This window comes from Strongylocentrotus purpuratus, unplaced genomic scaffold, assembly GCF_000002235.5.
Source record: "Strongylocentrotus purpuratus isolate Spur 01 unplaced genomic scaffold, Spur_5.0 spur5_scaffold_17, whole genome shotgun sequence".
Classification (NCBI taxonomy): Eukaryota; Metazoa; Echinodermata; class Echinoidea; order Camarodonta; family Strongylocentrotidae; genus Strongylocentrotus; species Strongylocentrotus purpuratus.
The window spans coordinates 13,331,736-13,354,361 of NW_022145602.1; the positions used below are offsets into that span (position 1 = coordinate 13,331,736).

Genomic DNA, 22,626 nt, shown 5'->3' on the forward strand with positions numbered 1-22,626 from the left:
AAGCAAACAAACCAACAAATGAACAACGAACGCACAGATTAGTGACATCCGAAATCTGTTTTCCCCCCAGATGTCTTCAGGGATTGGTCCGCGGGGTGCAACTACATTTCCAAACGGCGCCTCATCCAAAATGGCCGCACCATCATCATCCACCTCCTCCCAAGGGCGACTGGGCGTGGCAAGCAGCCTCCTTCACTCATTGGAGCAAGGTAGAGATCACGTGGCCGAGATAGACCCAGCCCTCACGTCTCAGTTCACAGCGCAGGAGCTCCGTGATCTGAGGATGGTGTTTGACACCTTCGATAAAGACAGGAAAGGGTAAATCATCAATGGAGAAATAAGAAATCGACTTATGTCTGGGGCCCGTTTCACAAATCATTTTTTCAATGACAAATGACAAAAATCAGTGACAAATCTGCTGATAACCAATCAGAAGCAAGGATTTCAGTAGCTTATAACAAAAACTGTCATTTGTCACTGATGACAAGTTTTTTTAAACGCCCCCAGGCATGATCATTGCATTTGATGATAAATGTCCATATACTCATGTATCACTGGTTGGCCTGTAGCCCCTGTAGCCTAAGAAATGTAACAACAATAATCCTCAGGTTTCCTACTTTTAATCGGTTTTAGCTATATTTTTCTCATTAATTTTGTCTTAATCTATTAAAACCAACTTAATATCAGGGTGAGCTTCCACTTTAATATAATATCCTGACTCTCAGCACAAGATATAATGTTTTATCTATATTAAATTTCATAATACATATATCACCAACTGAAACAAATTTCTGTGTTGTTATAATGGACAATGAACTTGAATCTTGAAAAACTCAGAGCCAATAATTTGTTTTAATGAGTACTTATATAATAGAGTAGGCCTTTGACAATACTATCATAATATATTCATCATTGTCGCTGAACTATCATGTCTCTCTTCGTTCAAAAGATACATCGATGCTTTCGACCTCCGGAGGGCGTTGAGAGTTCTTGGGTTTAAGCTTTCTCATGAGCAAATAGATGAGGCGATAGGTAAGCTTTCAGAACGTTTGTTTATCTAAGATGATTATGATGACGACGATGATGATGGTGATCGTGATGATAGTGATGATGATATTGATTATATTGATGATGATTGGCGGAATGATGATAATGAGGGTGGCGATGATAATGAGGGTGGCGATGATGATGAGGGTGACGATGATGATGTCGATAATGATTATTATACAGATGGTGGTGATGATAATGATTATAAAGATGGTGATGATTATGGTAATAGTCAGCGTAATGAAAATGACAATGCAAAATGATATGGATGCTAAAATGATGATAAAGATGATTTACAAAGCCTGGACACTATTTTATTAGTTAAAGAAGAATTAAGAACGAATACATATAAAGATGATGAATATCACTCAAAAGATATGGGCCAGTAGCCCAATTCAATAAAAGTTATAACTTCAGATGAAGTAAACCTAATCCATTTCAAACTGTTGGATCTCTCGCTGGTGTTAATAAAAAAGTAAAACTTATATAAATTTTTTAACCCTAAATTGCGTTTTATTTCTTCGATAATCTACTTGTAAATAATCAATTATCCTCCCTTTTTCCAGCGGACATTGGCCGACGAATAGGGTTAGTAAATAAAAGGATTTTTAATCTTAGAGGTGGTATAGTAGTTTTGTTTTATTTAGATGCGTTATTCGTTGAATACTTTTTATGCTATGACATAGACAAATAGCAACAGCTAGCAAAAACGAATTTGACAAATGCACTTTTTTATGTGTGCAATTATTATTTAATTATTTATTTGTCTCTCTTTTTTGTGTGAGTTTCTGCATTTCGTGTAGGATCATCTGCCGATAATCCAACAACTTCCTTGTTTCCTTTAGTGTATTTTCCATGTTATTGTCTAATCCATATCTGTGAGAAAATATTGTATTGTATTAATTGACCTTTGCATGGTTTGTTTTTAAATTGGTGAACAAATTCTATTCGAAGTAAATTCAATTCAATTGTGTTTGTAAGTTGAGTCCGAGTTGATTTCCCTCATTTAAACCTGTGTAGATAAATTAAAAGGAGCTTCCATTGTCGAATTGGTCTGATATTATGTGTATTTGTATAGTTTCTTGAAAAAATGAATTATGTATCCAATCCAATCCAAAAGATATTTGATATAGCGCCTTTTCCTTGCAGTTATGTAATAAACTGTAATATAATAAAATGTAATATCTTTGTTTACCTTTCGGTTGGAAATGAAATAAATATGAATATGAATATGAAATATGTAAGGCCTATTACTCCTTTAAAAAGTAAGATCAGGGCCCCGTCTTACAAAGAGTTGATATCAATCGCAACTTTTTTGCGATTGATATCAATCGCGACTATGTACATTAAGAGATAGGAGACTGCTAACTTGCGATTGATTGGAGGACTTACGATTGATTGGATCAATCTTAGCTCTTTGTAAGACAGGGCCCGGTCCTCTTTTTCAATCCAGTCGACATATTTTAGTTTTTCTTTATTTCTTATCGTCATTGCGACTACAGTGAGGTGAGTTTCTCAGACTTCGTTGAGCTGGTCGCTCACCGACAGGGCGACTCAAGGGATATCTACGGTGAGATACATCAGGGCTTCGACATGATGGACTACGGTAAGCAAAGTTGAAGTCGGTATGATTTTATTTTTATCTATTGATTGATTGGTTTTATCTATTTGTTGACCACTTGTGGGATGGTACACCCTTACCAGCACGAGTGCTGTTTTTCATAGGGTCCACTAATGATGAGCGAGAATGTTGTGAAGGGTTTCAGGATGTATTTGGGAGGGAAAGGACCGCGGGACAGGGGAGCTAGACATGCTCGATATGAAAAAAAGAAGACATCTTGGCCCCGTCCTTTTAAGAGTTGATATCAATCACAACTTATTTGCGATTGATATCAATCGCAGCTATGTACATAAGAGATAGGAGACTCCAAATTTGCGATTGATTTGGATTAATCGCAACTCTTTGTAAGACGGGGGCCCAGGAGTAAAAGATTATACAGTGTCAAGAGACACATGGAAATATCAACATATCTGACAAAGACATGAACAATGAGAGAGAGAGAGAGTGAAATTTTGCAAAATAATATCGTTTGATTTAAAGCTTATAAACAGAATATTGATGTACATCAATGAAGTTTAATAAATACAAAACGATACAATACATGTTTAATATATAGATATATCAAGTCCATACCTCGTTTTTATTTTCATTTATGTCTTCTAACCTTTAATCAGGAAAGAAAGGATGCTTGACAACCGATGACCTCAAGCTGGTTGCTAAGGAAGTCGGGGTCAAAGTCAGCGACAGTATGATCAAAGAGATGATCGAAGAGGCAAGCAGCAGTGGTGACAACACTCTCAGCAGAGACGAGTTTGTTGCCGTAATGTTGCAGACAAACATGTTCAAAGAATGAGTATACCTTTCGACAAAGTATTGTAGAGAGACGAGTTTGTTGCCGTCATGTGAAAGACAATCAGGGGACAAACACTGTTGCCGTCATGTGGAAGACAATCAGGGGACAAACACTGGCAACCTTTATTCTTGATATCGCGCTGCTGACAGACTGATGTACAAAGACTGACAGAACAGTGCAATATGGTTAGACGATTTGGATATGTATGCCATCTTGTTGCAGAGTGCAGACAGACATGTTCAAGGATTTAGCATAGTTTACACCAACCATTTCCAGAGGAGTTCGTTGTCATTGATGTTGCAGACAAGTAGGCATAACAAGTAACAACTGACACCAATCTTCAGTGTTACCGGAAGAAAGGGATTTGTTGCAAGAAAGACATGTACAAAGATTACATGGCAGCAAACTACGTCTTAAAGAGAAAAGGGTCTGTTGCTGCCATGTTGCAGACAAAAATGGACTGAAAACAATGTATTTACTACACCATCAGATGAAGTTTTGTTGCCATTGTGTTACAGGCATCCTTTCTAACAGACTAACAAAACTCGGCAACACCAGAAGAGACGTGCTTCTTGCCGCTAACGGATATGTTACAGACAGACGTGTTCGAAGACCGACAACAATCTGCAAAGCACTACAACAATTGTAGAGTGTGTGGTTGAAGTGTTGCAACCACACATGTACACAAAGTGAAAGTAGCCGGCAGCAAGTCGAGCATAGACGAGTCTGTGTCATTATCTTGTGGACAGACAGACGCTGTTGCTGATGCTGTAGGGTAAATGGCCCCAATTGCTTTTGCCTGCAGATTACCGTCCACGCAACGCCATTACGACTATTGTCTTTCTTCGACTATTTTGTATGCTTCCTTGAGGACAATGCCCCCCCCCCCCCCCCATAGTGATTGATGTGTTGATGTTACATTTGAGGATGACCCCCACCTCATTGGTAATTTAACTGATATCAATAATTTATGTCCGGAGACACACCAGTAGACCGGACAACCCACTATAACGAAAGCCAACAAGACCGAATATGCCGGTGTCTACTATGACCTCAGAGAAGTTTCGCGAATTTATCCCCAGATAACATTTGAAAATGACCACGGACCGACTAAGATTGTCGGTCTAATGGGCTGTCAGTCTCGTTCGCTGTCGTTCTCGAGGGTTGTCGCTCTCTAGGCCGTAGCCTAGCAGCCCAAAATCAATTTCATGCAGAGTAATGACGCATAATAAATGACAATCTACGTCAATCTTATCTTGTTTTACAGTATTCAATTTATTAATTCTTAACGACATTGTGCTGTTGAATCTTATTTTCAGTGAGATTTACAAATGCCAATCCTCGGCAACGAGCTACAAATAAATAATACAAGTACATTTTAATATCTATGGTACGAAAAAGTAATCAATTTTGCGTCGGAACAGACAATCAGGCATGGTAATACATATTCAGTCGGGTACAGCATCGGTATCAATAGAGACATATTGGCGGGAAATTGATGACAATAAATTACGCAATAGGTAGCGTTTCACATTGGCGCAGCAGGGCAAAAATAATGTTAGCATTGCCAAGATTTCGAAATTTGCAATAAATTATGCATTGTTTTGCGACACCTCTCTTAAAGGTTTTGATACAGGATTTTAGCTATGTCTTTATGCAATTTCAAACAGTTTTGAAACTAATAGAGTAAGGTTCGATATAATTAGAGTGCCATCTGAACTTGGATTCAATCCAGTAGATTTGTATAAAGCCGGGACCAGAAGTATGAGATGTTTTGGAGGGAGATTACTTAAAGAAAATTAGTTTCGGAACCAATAGATTAGTCTACCCTTTGCTGTGTATCTCATTTTCTCTTCATAGTAGTGGTTGTGCACGATACTAAGACATGTAATATAATATATATAACTGCATTCATCAGTTAATGGCTAATCCATGTTGATTATTTAATTATCTATCATTATTGGTCGTATTTTATACTGTTAATCAATCAGTGCTTATCGTCCAGTATCTTAATTGGCAACTAGCAAAGCGCAAATAAAATACATATATAATTCTTAAAACATATACTGTATTAGCAAAACGGTGCACAAAAATATATATACCTCTTTTCCAATCGCTCAATTATGAATTTGGCAAGATATGACATTTTGTTCAAAGAAATCTATTCAGTATATCACTCCTCGGATAGAATCATCCTTCTCTAATCCATGACATATACTTATCTCATACGTACTCAAATAAAACAAATGTTTGCCGTTTATAGGCGCAATGAATAACACGGTCGCAAAAACCTATGACAAATTAAGCCAAGGCAACTTTAATGGCCAAGTCAATCATTATGTAGAGGTGTCGTGGTCCAGTGGACACGTCGCCGGATTGTGGATCACATGGTTCGTGGTTCGAGTCCCAGCCGCGTCATTAATGTCCTTTGGCAAGGGTATTAAAATGGCGCTTGATTTTGTCAAAGTGTTTACAATCGTGTTATTTGATAAAAGGAAATTCTGAACACACAGAAGACGTTATGGGGAGGGGTGTCATGAAACAGGCTACAATAGTCTTGTTACGATGAAAAGAAGTTTTGAAAACAATAAATCTCCGCAACCCTCCCCTATTAATAAATAAGAATAACAAGAATAACAATGATAACAAAATAAGAATCAAATTTTAAAAGTAAACAGTAGAGGTTTGCCAATAGGCCCTTTTCGTAATGTAACCAAATTTATGAATATACCTTTCTGAAGCGCTTCGATACGAATTATACGAATAAATGTATCTCACTAGTCAGAATTCAAATAGCATAAATCAGTTGTTGCTAGGTAGGAAAAAGACTATGGCTTGCTGTACCTAGCAACATGCAATATATGGAGTGTGCATTCTGATTACTGAAATACAATTATTCGTAACAGGTGAATTCGTAATCGTAATCAAGGAAAAAATAAATTTGGTTACATTACGAAAAGGGCGTATTAGAGTGAGCTTACGTGGCGTTAATAAAACAACACTTATCATTTTCCTTCCCCATTTCAGATATCCGCCTTCTCATTTCTTTCGTCTTTGATAATAATCTAAACATGCAAGCTTTGACACAATATTGAATACAAATGATAAGTTTTACCAAAAAAAACAACAACATCCCAATGGCGGGCGTGTACATGCGTAGTGAAAAACAAGGAAATCTGAACTTATAAATACGAGGTCGTGAGTGGTGCGAGTTTGTAATCATGCAAATACTGAAATGATATGTTGTAAAGAAAAAATACATATATCCTAAAGAAAAAAAATACATTCATTGTAAAAACAAGGATACATGGCATACAAGAAAGAAAAAATAGCAATTGAAATACACGAAAGAGAAAAAAATACATAACTTCGAACACTGTCCGTTTTTACATTTGAAGTATTCTAAACAACATAGTCAAGAGGGAAAAATAAAGAACCGCAATTTTATCGGCGACATTAAAGCCTATGGAAACATAGCAACAGAATTGATAACACTAAAACGATACGACTCCAGACCCCACTTCATAAAAGTTATTATCACTAACAAGTTTACAGTTTGGTTCTATATTTGATTTACAGCCTTATCAAATATGCAAGACGCTTGAGTAGAAAGGACAACAGTTTCTGCATACACTGCATCCATTTTTTTAAATTTCACTGCTATAATGCGTTTCATGCCAGGACTTTATATAGAGAAAAGTTCTCTTTAATATCTCTAAATCAGTAAAACATTGAGAGAATCAATGTTATTGTTTTCCGACCAAAATTTGCGCTCATGTATATTGATTTCAGACTCATTTCAGTTCATTTTAACAATGTAGCAATAAAAGAACAGTATTTTTGTTGCCAATTTGAAGAACATTATGTGATCAATTAGGCCCGAGAAATAAATATTGTGCTGAAAGAGTTAAACGTAAAGCATAAAGCCTCAATACTACATCATGCCTAGCTATAAGCAACATTACGCATACATTAATTTTATGTCACCTTATAGATGATCTAGCTTATTTCTTTTTGTACATAGCACTTTCGATAATACTTTGCATAATAATAACAATAGTAGTAGTACAATTGCGTATAAAATATGTTCTCATGATTTACACTAAATACATAGCTTTATTTTACAAGTCATATCAAACAAATGTAAATAAAATGTTAATATCGCTTTGTCTATTTACAAATTTAAACGGCGGCAAAAATATTCAGTAGCATAGGTTTGTGCATCGTGCAAATACGAAATGCATAAAGTAATAAGTATCATATCTGACGGGTATATTCATAATTAAGCTGAATTCTTGTTTTTACTTTTTGGGGTACGATACCTCCCACCCCCTTTCCCAAGCATATTTATAAATGTCGGAGAGGCTTTAGCGCCCACCAAGAATGATTCCATATTGATATCTCAAGATTCACAAAGTAAAGGGAAATTTATTCTGTACGAGCATTGTTGTGTAGTTTTGTGTAGGCCTACTGTTTCATGCAATTGACTTCCAGTCGAGAAGTTTAGGGTTCAAGTCCTGGACCCCGTTGCACAAAACTTATCATTGATGGTAACTTTGCCACCAATGGTAACTACCATGAAAACCTTGATTTCTATTGGCTGTTGAGCCCTGTTACCATGGTAGTTGACATTGATGGCAAAGTTTACCATCAATAGTAAATTTTATGCAACAGGGGCTCAGGGCGCAGTGAGTATATCTTTACGAGAAAGCATTTTATTTTATCGATTTTTTTTCCCTCTTAAGAGAAGGTGCACTAACATTGTGCAATTCGTTCTTATGTCATTTGAGTCTATAATGGCGAAAGGAGCAAACGTCAGGCTAATGTGCTCGTTGAAATTTTAAATAATTTTGTTATGTGCAAAACCATAATGAATAACATTTTCATCATCATTGCATTATGGTATTCATTCCCAGTTGTTTCAAGGTATATATCAAAGTCAAAGTTTACACCCCTCTGAGGGACTCCTGGATTGTCGGATGATGCTACACCGTAACCGTAGATGATGCCACACCGTAACCGTGGAGGAAAGGTGCGAAGTCTTCTTCAAGAGATCCACCAAAGTGACGATTGCTAACACAGTTTACTATAAGAGATAGTGGTAGAAGTGAGAGTGGTGGAAGAGGGGGGGGGGGGGGGGGTGATCTTTACACCTCTCTGAGGGGTGCAGAGCCCTGTTGGATGATGCTATACTGGTACCGGCGATGAGAGGTGGGAAGTCTTCTTGCAGTTTGGACAGCCTCTCGTCTTGAATGTGCTATTCTCCACGCACCTGCAGAATGCCATGATAGAAAGGAAACAAAAAGAAAGAAGAAATGACTTGTTAGAGTTTCTTGGCTAAGTGATAACAATAGAGCTGTTGCAACAATACAATACCACTTGCAACATAATAACCACCACCATCGCAACCCCCACCATCATCATCACCACCAACAACAACACATTCATCAGCAACATCTACATTCTCATAACAATTAGCAAGTCCTTCTTAATCATGACTACTTCCAATAGTCTTATACTACCATCACCATCATCACCACCCTAAAGAACAGAATACTATAACATCCCAATCACCGACTTCCCTCCCCTCCAAAGCGTCCAACAGCTCACATCCTCACCCCTCCCCACCCACGCCCCACCCTAACAACCACCCCCTTCGAACACACACTCTTTTAACAAACCTTGAATGAAATATGTGGAAGCACATGAGACTATTGAGACTGTTCTCTCTGTTGCCCATCACCTCGTAGCACACACAAAAGTAGAGCCCCACCCATACGGACACGCCCTTCTAACAAACCTTCAATGAAATATGTTGAAGCACATGAGACTATTGAGACTGTTCTCTCTGTTGCCCATCACCTCATGACATACACCACAGTAGAGCCCAACCCCTACGGACACGCCCTTTAAACAAACCTTGAATGAAATATGTGGAAGCACATGAGACTATTGAGACTGTTCTCTCTGTTGCCCATCACCTCGTGACACACACCACAGTAGAGCCCCACACCTACGGACACGCCCTTTAAACAAACCTTGAATGAAATATGTGGAAGCACATGAGACTATTGAGACTGTTCTCTCTGTTGCCCATCACCTCGTGACACACACCACAGTAGAGCCCCACACCTACGGACACGCCCTTCAAACAAACCTTGAATGAAATATGTGGAAGCACATGAGACTATTGAGACTGTTCTCTATGTTGAAGCACGTGAGACTATTGAGACTGTTCTCTCTGTTGCCCATCACCTCGTGACATACACCACAGTAGAGCCCCACCCCTACGGACACACCTTTCTAACAAACCTTGAATGAAATATGTTGAAGCACGTGAGATTATTGAGACTGTTCTCTCTGTTGCCCATCACCTCGTGGCATACACCACAGTAGAGCCCCACCCCTACGGACACACCCTTCCAACAAACCTTGAATGAAATATGTGGAAGCACTTGAGACTATTGAGGCTGTTCTCTCTGTAGCCCATCACCTCGTGGCACACACCACAGTAGAGCCCCACCCCTACGGACACACCCCTACGGACACACCCTTCTAACAAACCTTGAATGAAATATGTGGAAGCACGTGAGACTATTGAGACTGTTCTCTCTGTTGCCCATCACCTCGTGACACACACCACAGTAGAGCTCCATCTCTTGTAGGTACTGGTCAAACTTGCAGGCGTGTTGCTGCGATGACGTCATATCTCCAATGGCTCTGTACAGCGTATGAAGGGTCCAGTTCGATCGCAGCATGCACATCTACAACAAAGATAAATCATTAATTATTAAATCGTGTTATCAATGTCAATTTAGACCGGCCTCAGCATGCACAACTAAGATATGAATCGATTTGAACTGTAGTGACCAAATGTCACGTTTTTAAACTTTTGCTTAAATTGTACATTACTTTAGTTTAGCATGGGTAATAACTTTTTAAAAGCTGTATGCATTGATTCGTATGTACATATTTAATATGTATTGCCTTTCCATTTTCAAAATGGCTACTAAGGAGACCTAATTTCTCTTGCGTTTTTTCCGACTCTGCCTGTCTGGCTTTGCAGACATGTCCAAACCGGTTCTGTCTGGTTCGTTAATATATTCTTTTGTGACGTAGATTTGCTATTGTTCCGTACAGCGCGTATACATACATATTAATTGTATACGCGTGTTTCAGATTACTTTCAACCAATCACGCCGCTGTGGTGATTTGGGCATTGGGCTCTTCTCACCACGTGAGCACCAGACGGTTATTCCTTGTATCGGTACACTCTGACTGTTTATACTGTGTTGTGTTTATCCTGATGGTCGAATTTTCGTCCGAGGACTCGAACGACTTTGTCCCGGCAACCTCTGGCGGTGGACTTGCTTGCACCACGACCTGCATTTTGCAAGATTTATTTTTGACAACTCTAACGGCAATTTGTTTAATAAATCTTTCATTGATTAAGTCGTCATTATCTAGATCTTGCCGTATTCTCACATCTGTCTTTTCAATGGCCGTCATCGGTTGTGTTGTGCTGACTCGTTGATTCTATCGTCATCGTCATCACCACATCATCTTCAATGTCATCGACATGACGACACCATCATAAAATTAGTATATTGACTGTTTCATCAACATCGTCACCGACACCAACATCAACGACATTATCGCCGTCATCATCACCCTCATCATCATCGCCGTCATCATCGTCCTCGTCATCAACATGGACATCATTGCTGCCATGCATAGTCAGCATCATCATTTCTGACTTCGCCGAGGGTGCTGATTTGAGTTGATCCATTTTTTGGGAACTTTTTTGCTGACGGTGATTAACCTAGAGGTGAGTTTCGTAATCCCTTTTGAAGTTCCCGCTTATTATTGTGTTAATTGTTCATATATTATATCGCCGATATTCAATTGTACAACCTCGTTGCTTGATAGTGTGGTTATTTCACGTGAGATCGTAAAGAGAAAAGTAAAAAAAAAACCCATCTGGGAGTTCTACAAATTGGTGACCCCGACGTGATCTCACGGAGAAGATTGTATCATCATATTTCGGCACTTATTTTTCCATTACGCTGCCAGTACGGTGTGAATGTCGCTTACTCGATATTTTGATACTCCATTTTCTTGCTATTACTGCTAAATATTATATATAGTGCGTATATATTGCCATAGATAATTTGTTGAATATCGAATCGAGACCTGTGGATTACCAATTATGGTTGTCGAGGTGCACGTGCCCTCGATTAACACGGTAGTACCGACCAATGCAACTTTTAGAACCACTTCTGCTCGAACCTCTGATGTAGCAAAGCAGGTTTTTGAATTAACCAAGCTGGTTAGAGTTGTATAGACTATCGTGCATGGTGCGACTTCAACGCTTTCGCATCCGCAGCCGATCTGGTACTATGTTACCTGCGGGGACAACGCGCGTCACTGTAGAACACCCTGCAAACGCTATTCAGAGCAGGGAAACTAGCAGACCAGAGAGTTGGAGCGACGATCTCGACTTGTCAACCGGATAGTCGCCTGTTTTTGTTTTTGTTTTTAAATCAATGACCTTAATTCCGGACGGAAATTCCTGGTTGACACGGGTGCCGCCATATCCGTTTCCCCCAACCAAAACATACAAACTTAAGGTCTTATCCCTTACTTTGCAAGCCGTAAATGGTGCACGGATTTCCACATACGGACAACATTTCGCGCTAAATGATATGATTTAAACTTACCTTATTGCCAATACTAGTTGCGACTTCCATTGCTTTGTTGCAGAAGTCTATTGCCTGTTGATTGAAAAATAAGACATAAATATTAAAATGAATTACATTTATCCCGCACTGATATTAAACTGACCCTAGCAGATGAAGTAGAGAAGTGATACATGAAAATGCGATTATTTTAATGGTCAGTTTGATGGATCAGGCCCTTGTTTCATAAAACTTGTTATCAGGAATAAGGTACGATCATTGTTATAAGCTACTGAAATCCTGGCATTTGATTGGCTATGAGCAGATCTGTCATAGATCTGTGGAAGTTGTTACTGACAACAAGTTTTATGAAACAGGTTCCTGGTATTGGTCTACACGACATGACTAACAAGATTAGGTAGATTTGTATAGCTTTACACCACCAAATCTGATGGTTTCATTTATTCAATTCATTTCAAAGTCATGAGGAGGAAAATCACGAGGCGAGCGGGAAGAAGGGAAAGCAGTAGCAGGAGATAGGTGGGGTCGAGAGAGGAATGAATAGGGGGGGGGGGGGTAAGTTGAGATGGGGGGGGGGAGAGGGATGGGAAAGAAGGATGGGAAATGATGAGGAGGAATAGAAGGAAAAAGAGGAAGATAGGTAGGAGAAAGAGCAAGAGGAGAATAAGGAAAAGTAGAAAGAAGAAATATTGATAAAGGGCGAAAGAGGTGAATGAGGAGCAGGGAGAGGAGATGGCCTAAAAAGTAAATACCTTCTCATTACCTTCTCGGGTTGCTTCATATGAATCAATGCTTTGGTCATCCCGGCAAGAACGATAATCTGACCATAGCGATCACCAATATCAGACATCAGATTCAACGCAGACTCGTATCTAGGAAACGCCCTCTGTAGTCAAAATAATGTAGAAGGTAGAGGAAAGTGGAGGGGGAGGAAGATGAAGAGGAGGAGATAGAGAAGGAAGAGGGGTAGACAGAGAGACAGATGGAGAGAGAGAGAGAGAGAGAAAGTGAGAGAAGAGAAAGGGAGAGCGAGATTTGGAAGGAGAATAGGATATTATTATCAATTATTCATAAGGTAAGATAATAGTCAATTATCATTTCACCACAAGAATAATGATGAGCTGGCTCTGGAATAAGAATATTACGTAGGCCTTGACTAACTCTCTACCATCTTTTGCTTCGACAGGTGAAGTGAGGATTAGTCAAGTATATACCTTTTCCAGTCTATTCTACCTGGTAGATATACACATTGAGTATAATGAATTGTATTGAAATGAATTGAAATGGTATTTATTTAAACAACACATAAATTATGGCAGCCCAAGGGCTGAATTAAACGGAGTTTACAAAGTAAAATCACCAAAAAACAAAATGTCTTATGAATCTTTACGTACATCATATTCATACAATAATATAAGGGAGAGAAAGAGAGAGAAAGAGAGAGAGAGAGAGAGAGAGAGAAAGTGAGAGGCGAGGCAGACAGGAGAGAAAGAGAAAAACGACATTGAGGCATTATTTTACCCCTTTGACTACTGCTTATTCAAAGTCCCGTAGGCTTAATGCGGGGACCACCAGGTTCCAATAGACAACGGGTTAATAGTTCAAACTAAACGAACTATATCAATCAAATTGCTGGTACCTCTTGTAGGAAATGAATACAGCCTGATAATGTTTACAAGCAAGTGCACTTAGGCATGTAAACACAGATATCCAGCTCTCTAATAATCATTATGTCGACCGTTATCGTGGATAAACACTTCATTAACGATAACATACACATTTCATATCATGCAGAGAGTTGTTGGAGACGTGACAGATGGAAGACAGTGAGATGTTGAGAGAATGAGAGAGAAAGAGAGAGAAGGAGAGGGGAGGAAGGGAGAGAGAAGGGGGAGAGAGAAAGGGAGTGAGGGGGTGAGGGAGAAAGAGAGGAGAGGGGAGAGAGAGAGAAGGGAGAAGGAAAGAAAAAGAGAGAGAGAGAAAGAGGGGAGAGGGGAGGGGAGGAAGAGGGGGAAAGAGAGAGAGCGAGAGAGAGAGAGAGAGCGGGGATGAAAGAAAGAGATGAAATGAAGAACAGAATGATAGGTAGATGACTTGTAGATAGGCCTGTATGAAGGAGAGCAAGCTTGATAGAAAGAGAGAGATATAGAATTATGTATTTATTTATTTATTTATTTATTCAGTTTTATTTAAAAACAGGGTAGTCTTTTCAGTGCCAGAGGCCTGCTTTACAAAAGAGCCCTGTACATACAAAGATTTACAAAAAATAGAATACATTGTAGAAAACAAAGACATTATATAAACAACATACCATAAGAGAACTAAAACAACTTAAAAACTAGATCAAAGTGAACAGAATGAAGAACGGAATGATAGGTATAAATTATAGATAGGCCTGCAAGAAGGATAGTGAGCTAGAGAGGAGGGAAGGGGCGAGAGAAAGAGAGAGAGAGAGAGAGAGAGAGCGAGAGAAAGACACAAAATGAAGAAGGGAATAGGTAGATGAATGATAGATAGGCATGTAGAAAGATAGTGAGCTAGAGAGATAGATTGGAGGGATTGGACAGAAAGAGGGCTTAGAGGGCGATATATGGATAAAAGAAACAAGTCATGTAGTAGACAGTGTAAATGTAGAAATGTCAAGATTACAAGAAAGATAAGCAGTGAGAGACAGAGAGAGAGAGAGAAAGAAACAGAAAAGAGGAGGCTCAGGGATTGCATTGCATGCCCATGCCAGTCGAGACAATCCTTGTAGTCATGATAGTAGTAATACGGTAGTTGGACAGGCGCTCAGCGGGCCAGCCCAGGTTGGAATTCACCGAGCGCCAGGGGGTCTAGCGATGATGAAAAAGGTTATCTCAGCGGGTTCCTACGGGACTTTACCGCCGAAGCTACGGCGTCACTCACATAGCTGAAATACACCTGTGTCAGCGACACCACAACGGCTCTTGTTATGGGCGGTATATATTCAAGCAAGTAAATACCCGAGATAACTAGACAAAAAGCTGAACGTACTACGTTCGTTTGTGGCTAACTTCACATCTTCTTCAGATAGGCCTACGCCCATACGATGGCTCAGTGGTAGAGCAGGGGTCTTGTAACCGGAAGTTCCCGGGTTCGAAACGATTTCGATGCGCTAGTGCCCCTTTGTAAGGCATTAATCCTCAATACCAGGTCCATCGGAGACAGCTTAAAGCCGTCGGTACCCTGGTTGTTTACTTGCATACACATTCTTTCTTAGCAGTCAGGTAAAACCAACCAACCAACCGAACAAATTTGTGTATGTGGTTGTGGGTCGGGGAAGGCCCTATGGCCTAACAAAATATGAACAGTGAGGAGAGGTTACCGAAAAGAAGAAAATTTAATACCGATTGCGTCTTCTATTTTGTAAAAGTTGTTTTGCCTGATTTCCTATGGCTGAAAAAGAGTTGGGGTGGAGGTTGTCCGCCCAACGTTGGATACTCCTAACCTCTAGAAATATACCTTTAAAACCCCTCCATTCCTTCTAGAAGAGTAAACCATCCTTCCAGCTGTCTTGACCCAAACAGAAGCCATCCCAACAAACCATCTCCCGACTTCACTCAACCCATCAAGAAATCGGAAGATAAACAAACGGACATACCGTGAGTCCGTGACCAAAGCGTATTGAGAGAAATAGTTGTGACACGCGAACGAGGTCATAATGATGTTCGGGCAAAGGTGAAAAATAGGCCTAAGTTTTGAGATTTCACAAATATTCTTTATACTAGATTGAAAGAATATCTTGGAAGTGTCCCCTGAAAAGGAATGCTTTTTCATGCTTTTCAAAATGCTCTCATATTCGAAATATGAATATAAACATTAATGTTACACACATGTATGCGTAGTCCTCTTTTCGAGTCAGTCCTTAGCAATTTATCATTTCAGGTCATCACAGTATACCAGAATTCGTATGTACCAGTTCTCTAACTGCTATCAGACAGTTTCTTCCACAATGTTATTTGGCGATCAGAATTCAGCTCTATCTTTAAATCATTGAGCTCAAAATAGTTCCCTCCCACGCGCAATCTCTACGGGATGGACTCATCTGAGGCTCCACGAATGACTGACCAATTCTGTTTAGAAATCTACATCATAAGCAACTTTCGGTGACGCAACTCTGTCTCCCAAGCAGCTATGACAGTGACCATTGCAACCCCATGTTCACTGCGTGCTCAATGCTGTATCGCTGCACATAGTGCACTGCCATATTCACAGCTGGCCGCGGTCATAAAATTCTGTCATTAGATAGCGCCGATATGCGGGCATGTGAACTTCAACGTCTGACCCATTTTCTTCTTCAGATCCAGCTTAGAAGAAGTTGATCGGATGCACACAAAGGGAGAACATATATATAGAATGGATAAGGGATTTCTTTTGAAAGAAGTTAACAAAATAATGGATGAGATTTGCTGCTGTTGTTTTATTTCAACATCGTGTTGAACAAAACATCTGCCTTCAGTCGCAGGGCTGTTTTACAGCAATTTCGTTTACAAAGAAAAGACAAGAGAAAACACAAATAACACCAATGAGAACAGAAGGGGTGACACACCCATCCAATGTTTTCTGTAGGCAATTTTGTTTTTGTTTTGTTGTTTTGTTGTTGTTGCACGGATAGGTAGGAGGGCGGTTTTTATTTATTATTTTTTTGTTTGTTAGGGGGGGGGGGGGGATAAACTAGCTTATTCGTTAACCAATTTGGTCAGACAGCCCCCCTTCCCAATTCCAATTTCTTCACGGGTAGCCCCTCGATGATATAATTTATTTTTCATTTAACAGGCATAAGAGTTGAAAAGTCAGAAAACTTGGAAGAATCAAACAAAAAGTATTTTTAAATTGAATATCATGATACAGGAGAGAGAGAGAGATATTGGAATGGCAAGAGGAAGCCCCTCCCTTCTCTCAATCCTGTCTCGAAGAAAATAATAATAACAACTGTTTATAGCCCGAAGGGCGTTAAAACTATGTCAAATTACACGAGTTTAAGGCCTTCTTGCTCCAATCAGAAACATAGTCCAGGATTTAGGTAGAGCGAACAAATAAAGCATAATAAAAACTCTCTGACCGAAATACATCTGAGTGCGCTTACTTTATAACATCTACCCTACGATTATGATATCATTATTTTTGTGTCAACTCCTCCCGTTAACATGCCAGTACCGCCTACATGCTGAACACATCAACTTGCACTTGTGTTCTGCAAATAACTTTTGACATCTGGGATGCCAACACTCTGGACAATTTCAATTGGCCGCTAACTTGACCAAATTGGCACACCGGTCACTCATCTATCTCATCTATCTATCTCTCTCACTGACATCAGTGGCGGTGCACTGGTTCCAAGATTCTCTAATGGGGTAGGGGTGCATGTTTTTTAAGATTTTTTTTTTTTTTTTTTTTTTTTTTTTAAATTTTGCGAGGGCACGGGCTCAATTTCAAATTCTATTGATTATAATCCAAAACAGATATGATCATCCTCAATTTGTTTAATAATGGATAACACCTTTTCAAAATTATAGTGTAGCTTGGGTTGGTTGGTTTTGGTTTTGGTTGGGTTTGGTAACCAAATTGACACACCGGTCACTCATGTCAAGTTATCTCCCTTCCTCCCTGGTACTAGTGGGGGCTTCGGATCATGATCCTTTACAATGCTCAATGAAGTTTCGAGAAGATATACCAACTTTAGGGGGCAACAGTATAGTTTGCGGCAGGGAGGTGGCCATTCATAGCAGGGCATTAGAAGAATAATGCCCTCTTCTTTCAAGATACTTTTCCCCTTTTTTTCTCTATTTGTGTCCCTCTTGTTCGCCATGAGCGCGCGGGGGGGGGGGGGATACCCATGTGACCCCGGGGGATACGCCACTGGTGTGGATTATCATTGCCCCTCTGCGAATCATGCCAGATACCAGATAGTCGTTTATCGTAAAGTTTTTTCTATAACGAAAGAAGAAGACGCGATAAGGTAATGGACCAGATAATGGCCATTTCGCTCTCAAATTCTCCAAGATTTGTTTGATGTCTTTGTAAAGTGGGCTTTTAAAGGTATAGACCAGTTTCGGAAACGCCCCCCTCTCAAAAAAATAAAATGGAAGCTCGTATTACCAATCATGTGAAAGAACATGTTTTGACTAATACGTGTTGATACAATTTTGCCGGGAAACCGCCTACTAATTGATATATTTGGTAAATTATTATATCTTTCCGGACTGGATAGATATCATGTAGTCCCATACATTTCGTATCATTTTAATGATTCCAGAACCTTACAGTACACACCAATACTTATATGCTAGAAGATCAAACTTTTCTGATCGATTCCACAACGTTTCTTTCACAATGCAATCGCATGACCAGAACTGGTCTATACTTTTAAATAATCGTCGGAAATCTTATCCGACATAGCACAAACAATTCGTGCTCAACCGCTTCCGAATGTGATGATATCAACCTATCACCAGCATCATATAAAATGGCAATAAACAGAGTAAAAAAAATCAAACACATACAAAGTCACCCCCCCCCCCCCCATCTGAAAGTCATGTGGAACATATTTCCTCTACGCGAGTATGTTGTCAAAATGTCAAACGAATATGTCATCAATTAAGCGACAAGTCCAACTCCATTCAGTTTTCCATGTTCAACCTATCATGTAACTCCTTCCCTGTGTGGATCCGCAGCTTGACACAGATCCTACGAACATTCTAGTCAAAGCATAAACCTGGATTTAAACTCGGAAATCTTGGGATCTAGGTGATTGGAGCAGATGGAACATCTGGATACAACACATGTGCCAGACCCATATAAAAACGTCGGAGTATCAGTTCTTCAAACGTCAAATGGAACTTGTTTTGATGGTTTGTTTTACCTGACTGCTAAGAAAGCTTGCGTATGCTTGTAAGTAAGCAACTATAGGGGACCGACGGCTTTAAGTCATCTCCAGGGGCTTGGTTATGAGGATTTATACATTAGCAAAGGGCTTTAGCGCATCGACTTGGTTTCGAAACCGGGATCTCCGGGTTATGAGACCACTGCTCTACTATTAAGCCACCGCGTCTCCTCTATATTGCAATATGTCAATTTAAAGAATACATTTTTGGCGATCAAAATATGAATGAAAATATTATGCAAGAGTGTACTGCTAAAAGGAGAAATAGACCTAAAAGAAAGATGGGGTTTAGAATAGGCCTACTCATAACATGCATAATAGACCATCCGAGCAAAATCCCTGCCCCCCCCCCCAAAAAAAAGTAATATACTGACAAGATTCTTAGCTTATTAATTTACTGAACATTTACCTAAAAGCTCTTGCATATTTATTGAGCATTGTGTCATAACAATTTAAAATCTTCACATCCGTCAATCGGATATATTGCCACTTTTCATCGGCAGGGGGGGGGGGGGGGGGGGGGGGTTGCTCCCGGTAAAGCATAAACTTTTATCAACGATATAATAAGGAAGGGTATTTTCGGGAAGAGTATCTCCATGCAGTGAAAAGCAACGAAGAAAATCAATAGTGTCTGCAAACCATTTCGCAACAGAAGTATGCTAATACTTTTGTGAAACTTCGCCACACACTCGAAGCAATAATTTATCTCAAGGTTTCTGGTTTTACAGCCAATTTCCAGCATTGTAAAAACGTCGCATTCCATTTGGTATGTCGTCGTGCCAATGATTGTGTCACAGAAACTCGTTACTTATCCTAATTCGCACAAAGTGACGGCAGGTCATCGGAGGTCACGTACACGAGGTCAAGGGTCAAGTTCCTATCACCTTCGGTGTGTGTGGCAGAGCATCATTCAAAACTCACTGAAGGCTATCATAAAGTACGAAAGGAATTTTGATCTACGATTAGACGGATAGAAAGTAAAAACCAGGGTGGTTTTCGAAGAAATAATTACCTGTTTAAAAGTAAAAGAATATGCCTATTTGACATAGGGTGTCATGTCGAAATGAGGAATTAAAAAGAGTTATCATATATGAGTTCATTTTAAGTGTAAGCGTTATATCAATCTTAAACTTGCTCTACTGGTATTCTAGATGGTTGTTCGTGCTCTCTCTAATCACCGTAGTAACATAATTAAAATTTAAAAAAATCAATGGTTTCTGTCTGTTCAATTCAATTAATTTTATTTTCACGAAGATTTAAGGCATGGACACTAACCTGGACAAGAATCAATGTAGGCCACTGCACTAAGTTAATTAGTTCACTCTTAATTACCTCTATAATACGGGTGGTTTATATCTTTGAAAAACGAATCATTTTTAAAGTGGGTTTCTTTGCGTACCCCCGCATTCCCCTCTGTTTCTATGAACATCAGCGAAGACACCAAAACAGCGAGCTTGGGCGAACCAAGTTAATTAATTCATTCTACCTCTAGAACGCGGGCAATTTTATATCTTTGAAATGAACTTTGAAATTATTCGAATCATTTAAAAAGGGGGTTTCTTTGCATACCTCGCAGTCCCCTCTGTTTCTATGAACATCAGCGAAGACACCCATACAACGAGCTTGGGCGAAGTGATCGTGCTGCTGAAGAGAGAGCTTCATCGCCTCCTGTGAGAGGGAAGGTTCGAAAAGGAGAAAAGGAATGAACATTATGAATAATGATGACAACAAAAAAAGTAATTATAATAATAATAATAATAATGGTGGTGTTGATGATGATGATTATAATAAAAGGCCTAATAACGATAACAATACTAGTAATGGTAATAATAAAAGTAAGTAAGGATAATAATAATGCAATAATAATGATTGTTATTACCATGATTAAACAATAATAAATATTAATAATATAATGATAATAATAACAATTTTTATGCTTCAAACAAATAAAATAATAAGCAGATGAGGAGCAGGAAAAGATTATAGACAAAGCACAACATTTCAGAGAGATGGAGAGGGAATAATAATTAAAAATATTTGGACCTACATTGAAAAGTTTGTTCACGTATTACATCATCGTCATCATCAAAATAATTGTCCGATTCCGCCGGAAGCAGATACATGATATATGCAGAAATATAAATACACCATTTTAATCACTCCATAAAGACGGATGTTTATTTTCTCTTTCGGGCTTCTGTCTATTTATAACCTCTATTTCACTTTCATATGCAAGGCACTTGACGACCGACTTTTATGTTGGTAGCAAAACAATTTTTATGGAGCGTTTCTGCCTCATAAATCTTCATACATATAATTTCCTGAAGCTTTCCATAGACGATAAATTACAACGACATCTATTTTCATCACACTCTACATCCACTTATGTTTAAAAAGATCATCCACTGAAGTGGCGGGTCTAGGATTATTTGTCGTGGGGGGGGGGGGGAGATATGTGTCTGAATAATTTTTGTTTATGTTCTGTAAAGCAAGCCAGCAAGGAAGGTCGACGAAAAAAAAACATTTTAAGATTCCTCATTTCAGTCGAAAAGTGCTGAAGGGAGGGGTGGGGTGGGGGGAACTAAGGGGGCATAGGCTGCCAAAATGGGCTTTACCGGGGGCGTTTCCACCAATGATCCCATCCAATGCTTTCGATTTTTACGTAATAGTGATGTTAGCTGAGGGGGCCCCAGAGTCTATGCTTTGAGTGATCGAAAATCGGGTTAATATGTCGAGCGCCATCTACAGGCTTACCTAGGAAAGTGTGGCACTTCAGGGTGACTATTTTGACAGGTGTGGGGATGACATTGCGATTCATGCTGAAAATGAGATGAAAATACCGGACTTTTTTTTCCTCTCAAACTCGCATCATCGAGACATAACAATTCACACATGGTATTACGATCATAATTATCGTTTTCACTATTAATTTGAACTTCACAACAGCACCAAACCACCACCAATACGCTCTTCACAATTGTTATTATCTTAGCCTGTCACCATCAACACCACCTTCGTAATTATTACCTAATCATCATACTTTTCGTCGTCAAATACGTCAATAAATGGAAATCTCAACGTCTATTTTACCAACTTTGTCTTATTCTACTATACGTTACGAGAACAAAATTAGACCTTTAGCCTACTATGTGTATAGTCGGTGCCTCAAGCCTCGTTACTCGTCTCGTTTTGTTAATAAAGCTACGCCACTAATATTTCAGCCAATTAATGAACATCATTTGAACCTGTAGCTACATTCCTCATAGACTCCCCACAACCACTCAACAACAAACAAAATTATAAAAATGAAATAAAATACAACCTGAAACTTTCGGCAAGGTAGTTTTTGTGGCATAAACCTTTTGCGAATTTGTATTTAACTCCCGAAAATTGCGAAAGTTTTGTATAGATGAAAGTTTTTATTTGATTCTACTGTAATATATCTCCACGCATTCCATATCTATTTTTGCTATCACAAATGACTTCCTCAAAATAGAAGCCCACGCATAGATATTATGAGTCTAGCCTCTAGGAGACATTCTCCACGGGCTTTGAAAAGCAT

At 39.2% G+C, this 22,626-nt stretch overlaps 2 protein-coding genes across 2 annotated transcripts; one reads left to right on the plus strand and one right to left on the minus strand.

Moving 5' to 3' along the window:
- Window positions 1-74: 74 nt before the first annotated feature.
- LOC100893021 (caltractin) lies at window positions 75-4,855 on the plus strand. Its single transcript, XM_030987752.1, has 5 exons — window positions 75-318; window positions 950-1,032; window positions 1,614-1,635; window positions 2,550-2,653; window positions 3,283-4,855. The coding sequence occupies exons 1-5, from the start codon at window positions 131-133 to the stop codon at window positions 3,459-3,461; spliced, it is 576 nt and encodes a 191-aa protein (XP_030843612.1). The 5' UTR covers window positions 75-130; the 3' UTR covers window positions 3,462-4,855.
- Window positions 4,718-20,736, minus strand: LOC587041 (43 kDa receptor-associated protein of the synapse). The gene is made up of 5 exons (XM_030987753.1): window positions 20,634-20,736; window positions 12,924-13,046; window positions 12,182-12,235; window positions 10,026-10,225; window positions 4,718-8,733 (listed from the first exon to the last, which is right to left on the minus strand). The coding sequence occupies exons 1-5, from the start codon at window positions 20,724-20,726 to the stop codon at window positions 8,649-8,651; spliced, it is 555 nt and encodes a 184-aa protein (XP_030843613.1). The 5' UTR covers window positions 20,727-20,736; the 3' UTR covers window positions 4,718-8,648.
- Window positions 20,737-22,626: the final 1,890 nt, after the last annotated feature.

Coding starts and splice junctions, on each gene's coding strand:
- LOC100893021 (XM_030987752.1), top strand. CDS start 131: ATGGCCGCACCATCATCATCCACCTCCTCCCAAGGGCGACTGGGCGTG. Junction 319..949: donor TTCGATAAAGACAGGAAAGG/GTAAATCATCAA, acceptor TTCGTTCAAAAG/ATACATCGATGCTTTCGACC. Junction 2,654..3,282: donor CTTCGACATGATGGACTACG/GTAAGCAAAGTT, acceptor ACCTTTAATCAG/GAAAGAAAGGATGCTTGACA.
- LOC587041 (XM_030987753.1), bottom strand. CDS start 20,726: ATGAAGCTCTCTCTTCAGCAGCACGATCACTTCGCCCAAGCTCGTTGT. Junction 13,047..20,633: donor GAAACAGAGGGGACTGCGAG/GTATGCAAAGAA, acceptor TTTTGACTACAG/AGGGCGTTTCCTAGATACGA. Junction 10,226..12,181: donor CAACTAGTATTGGCAATAAG/GTAAGTTTAAAT, acceptor TCTTTGTTGTAG/ATGTGCATGCTGCGATCGAA.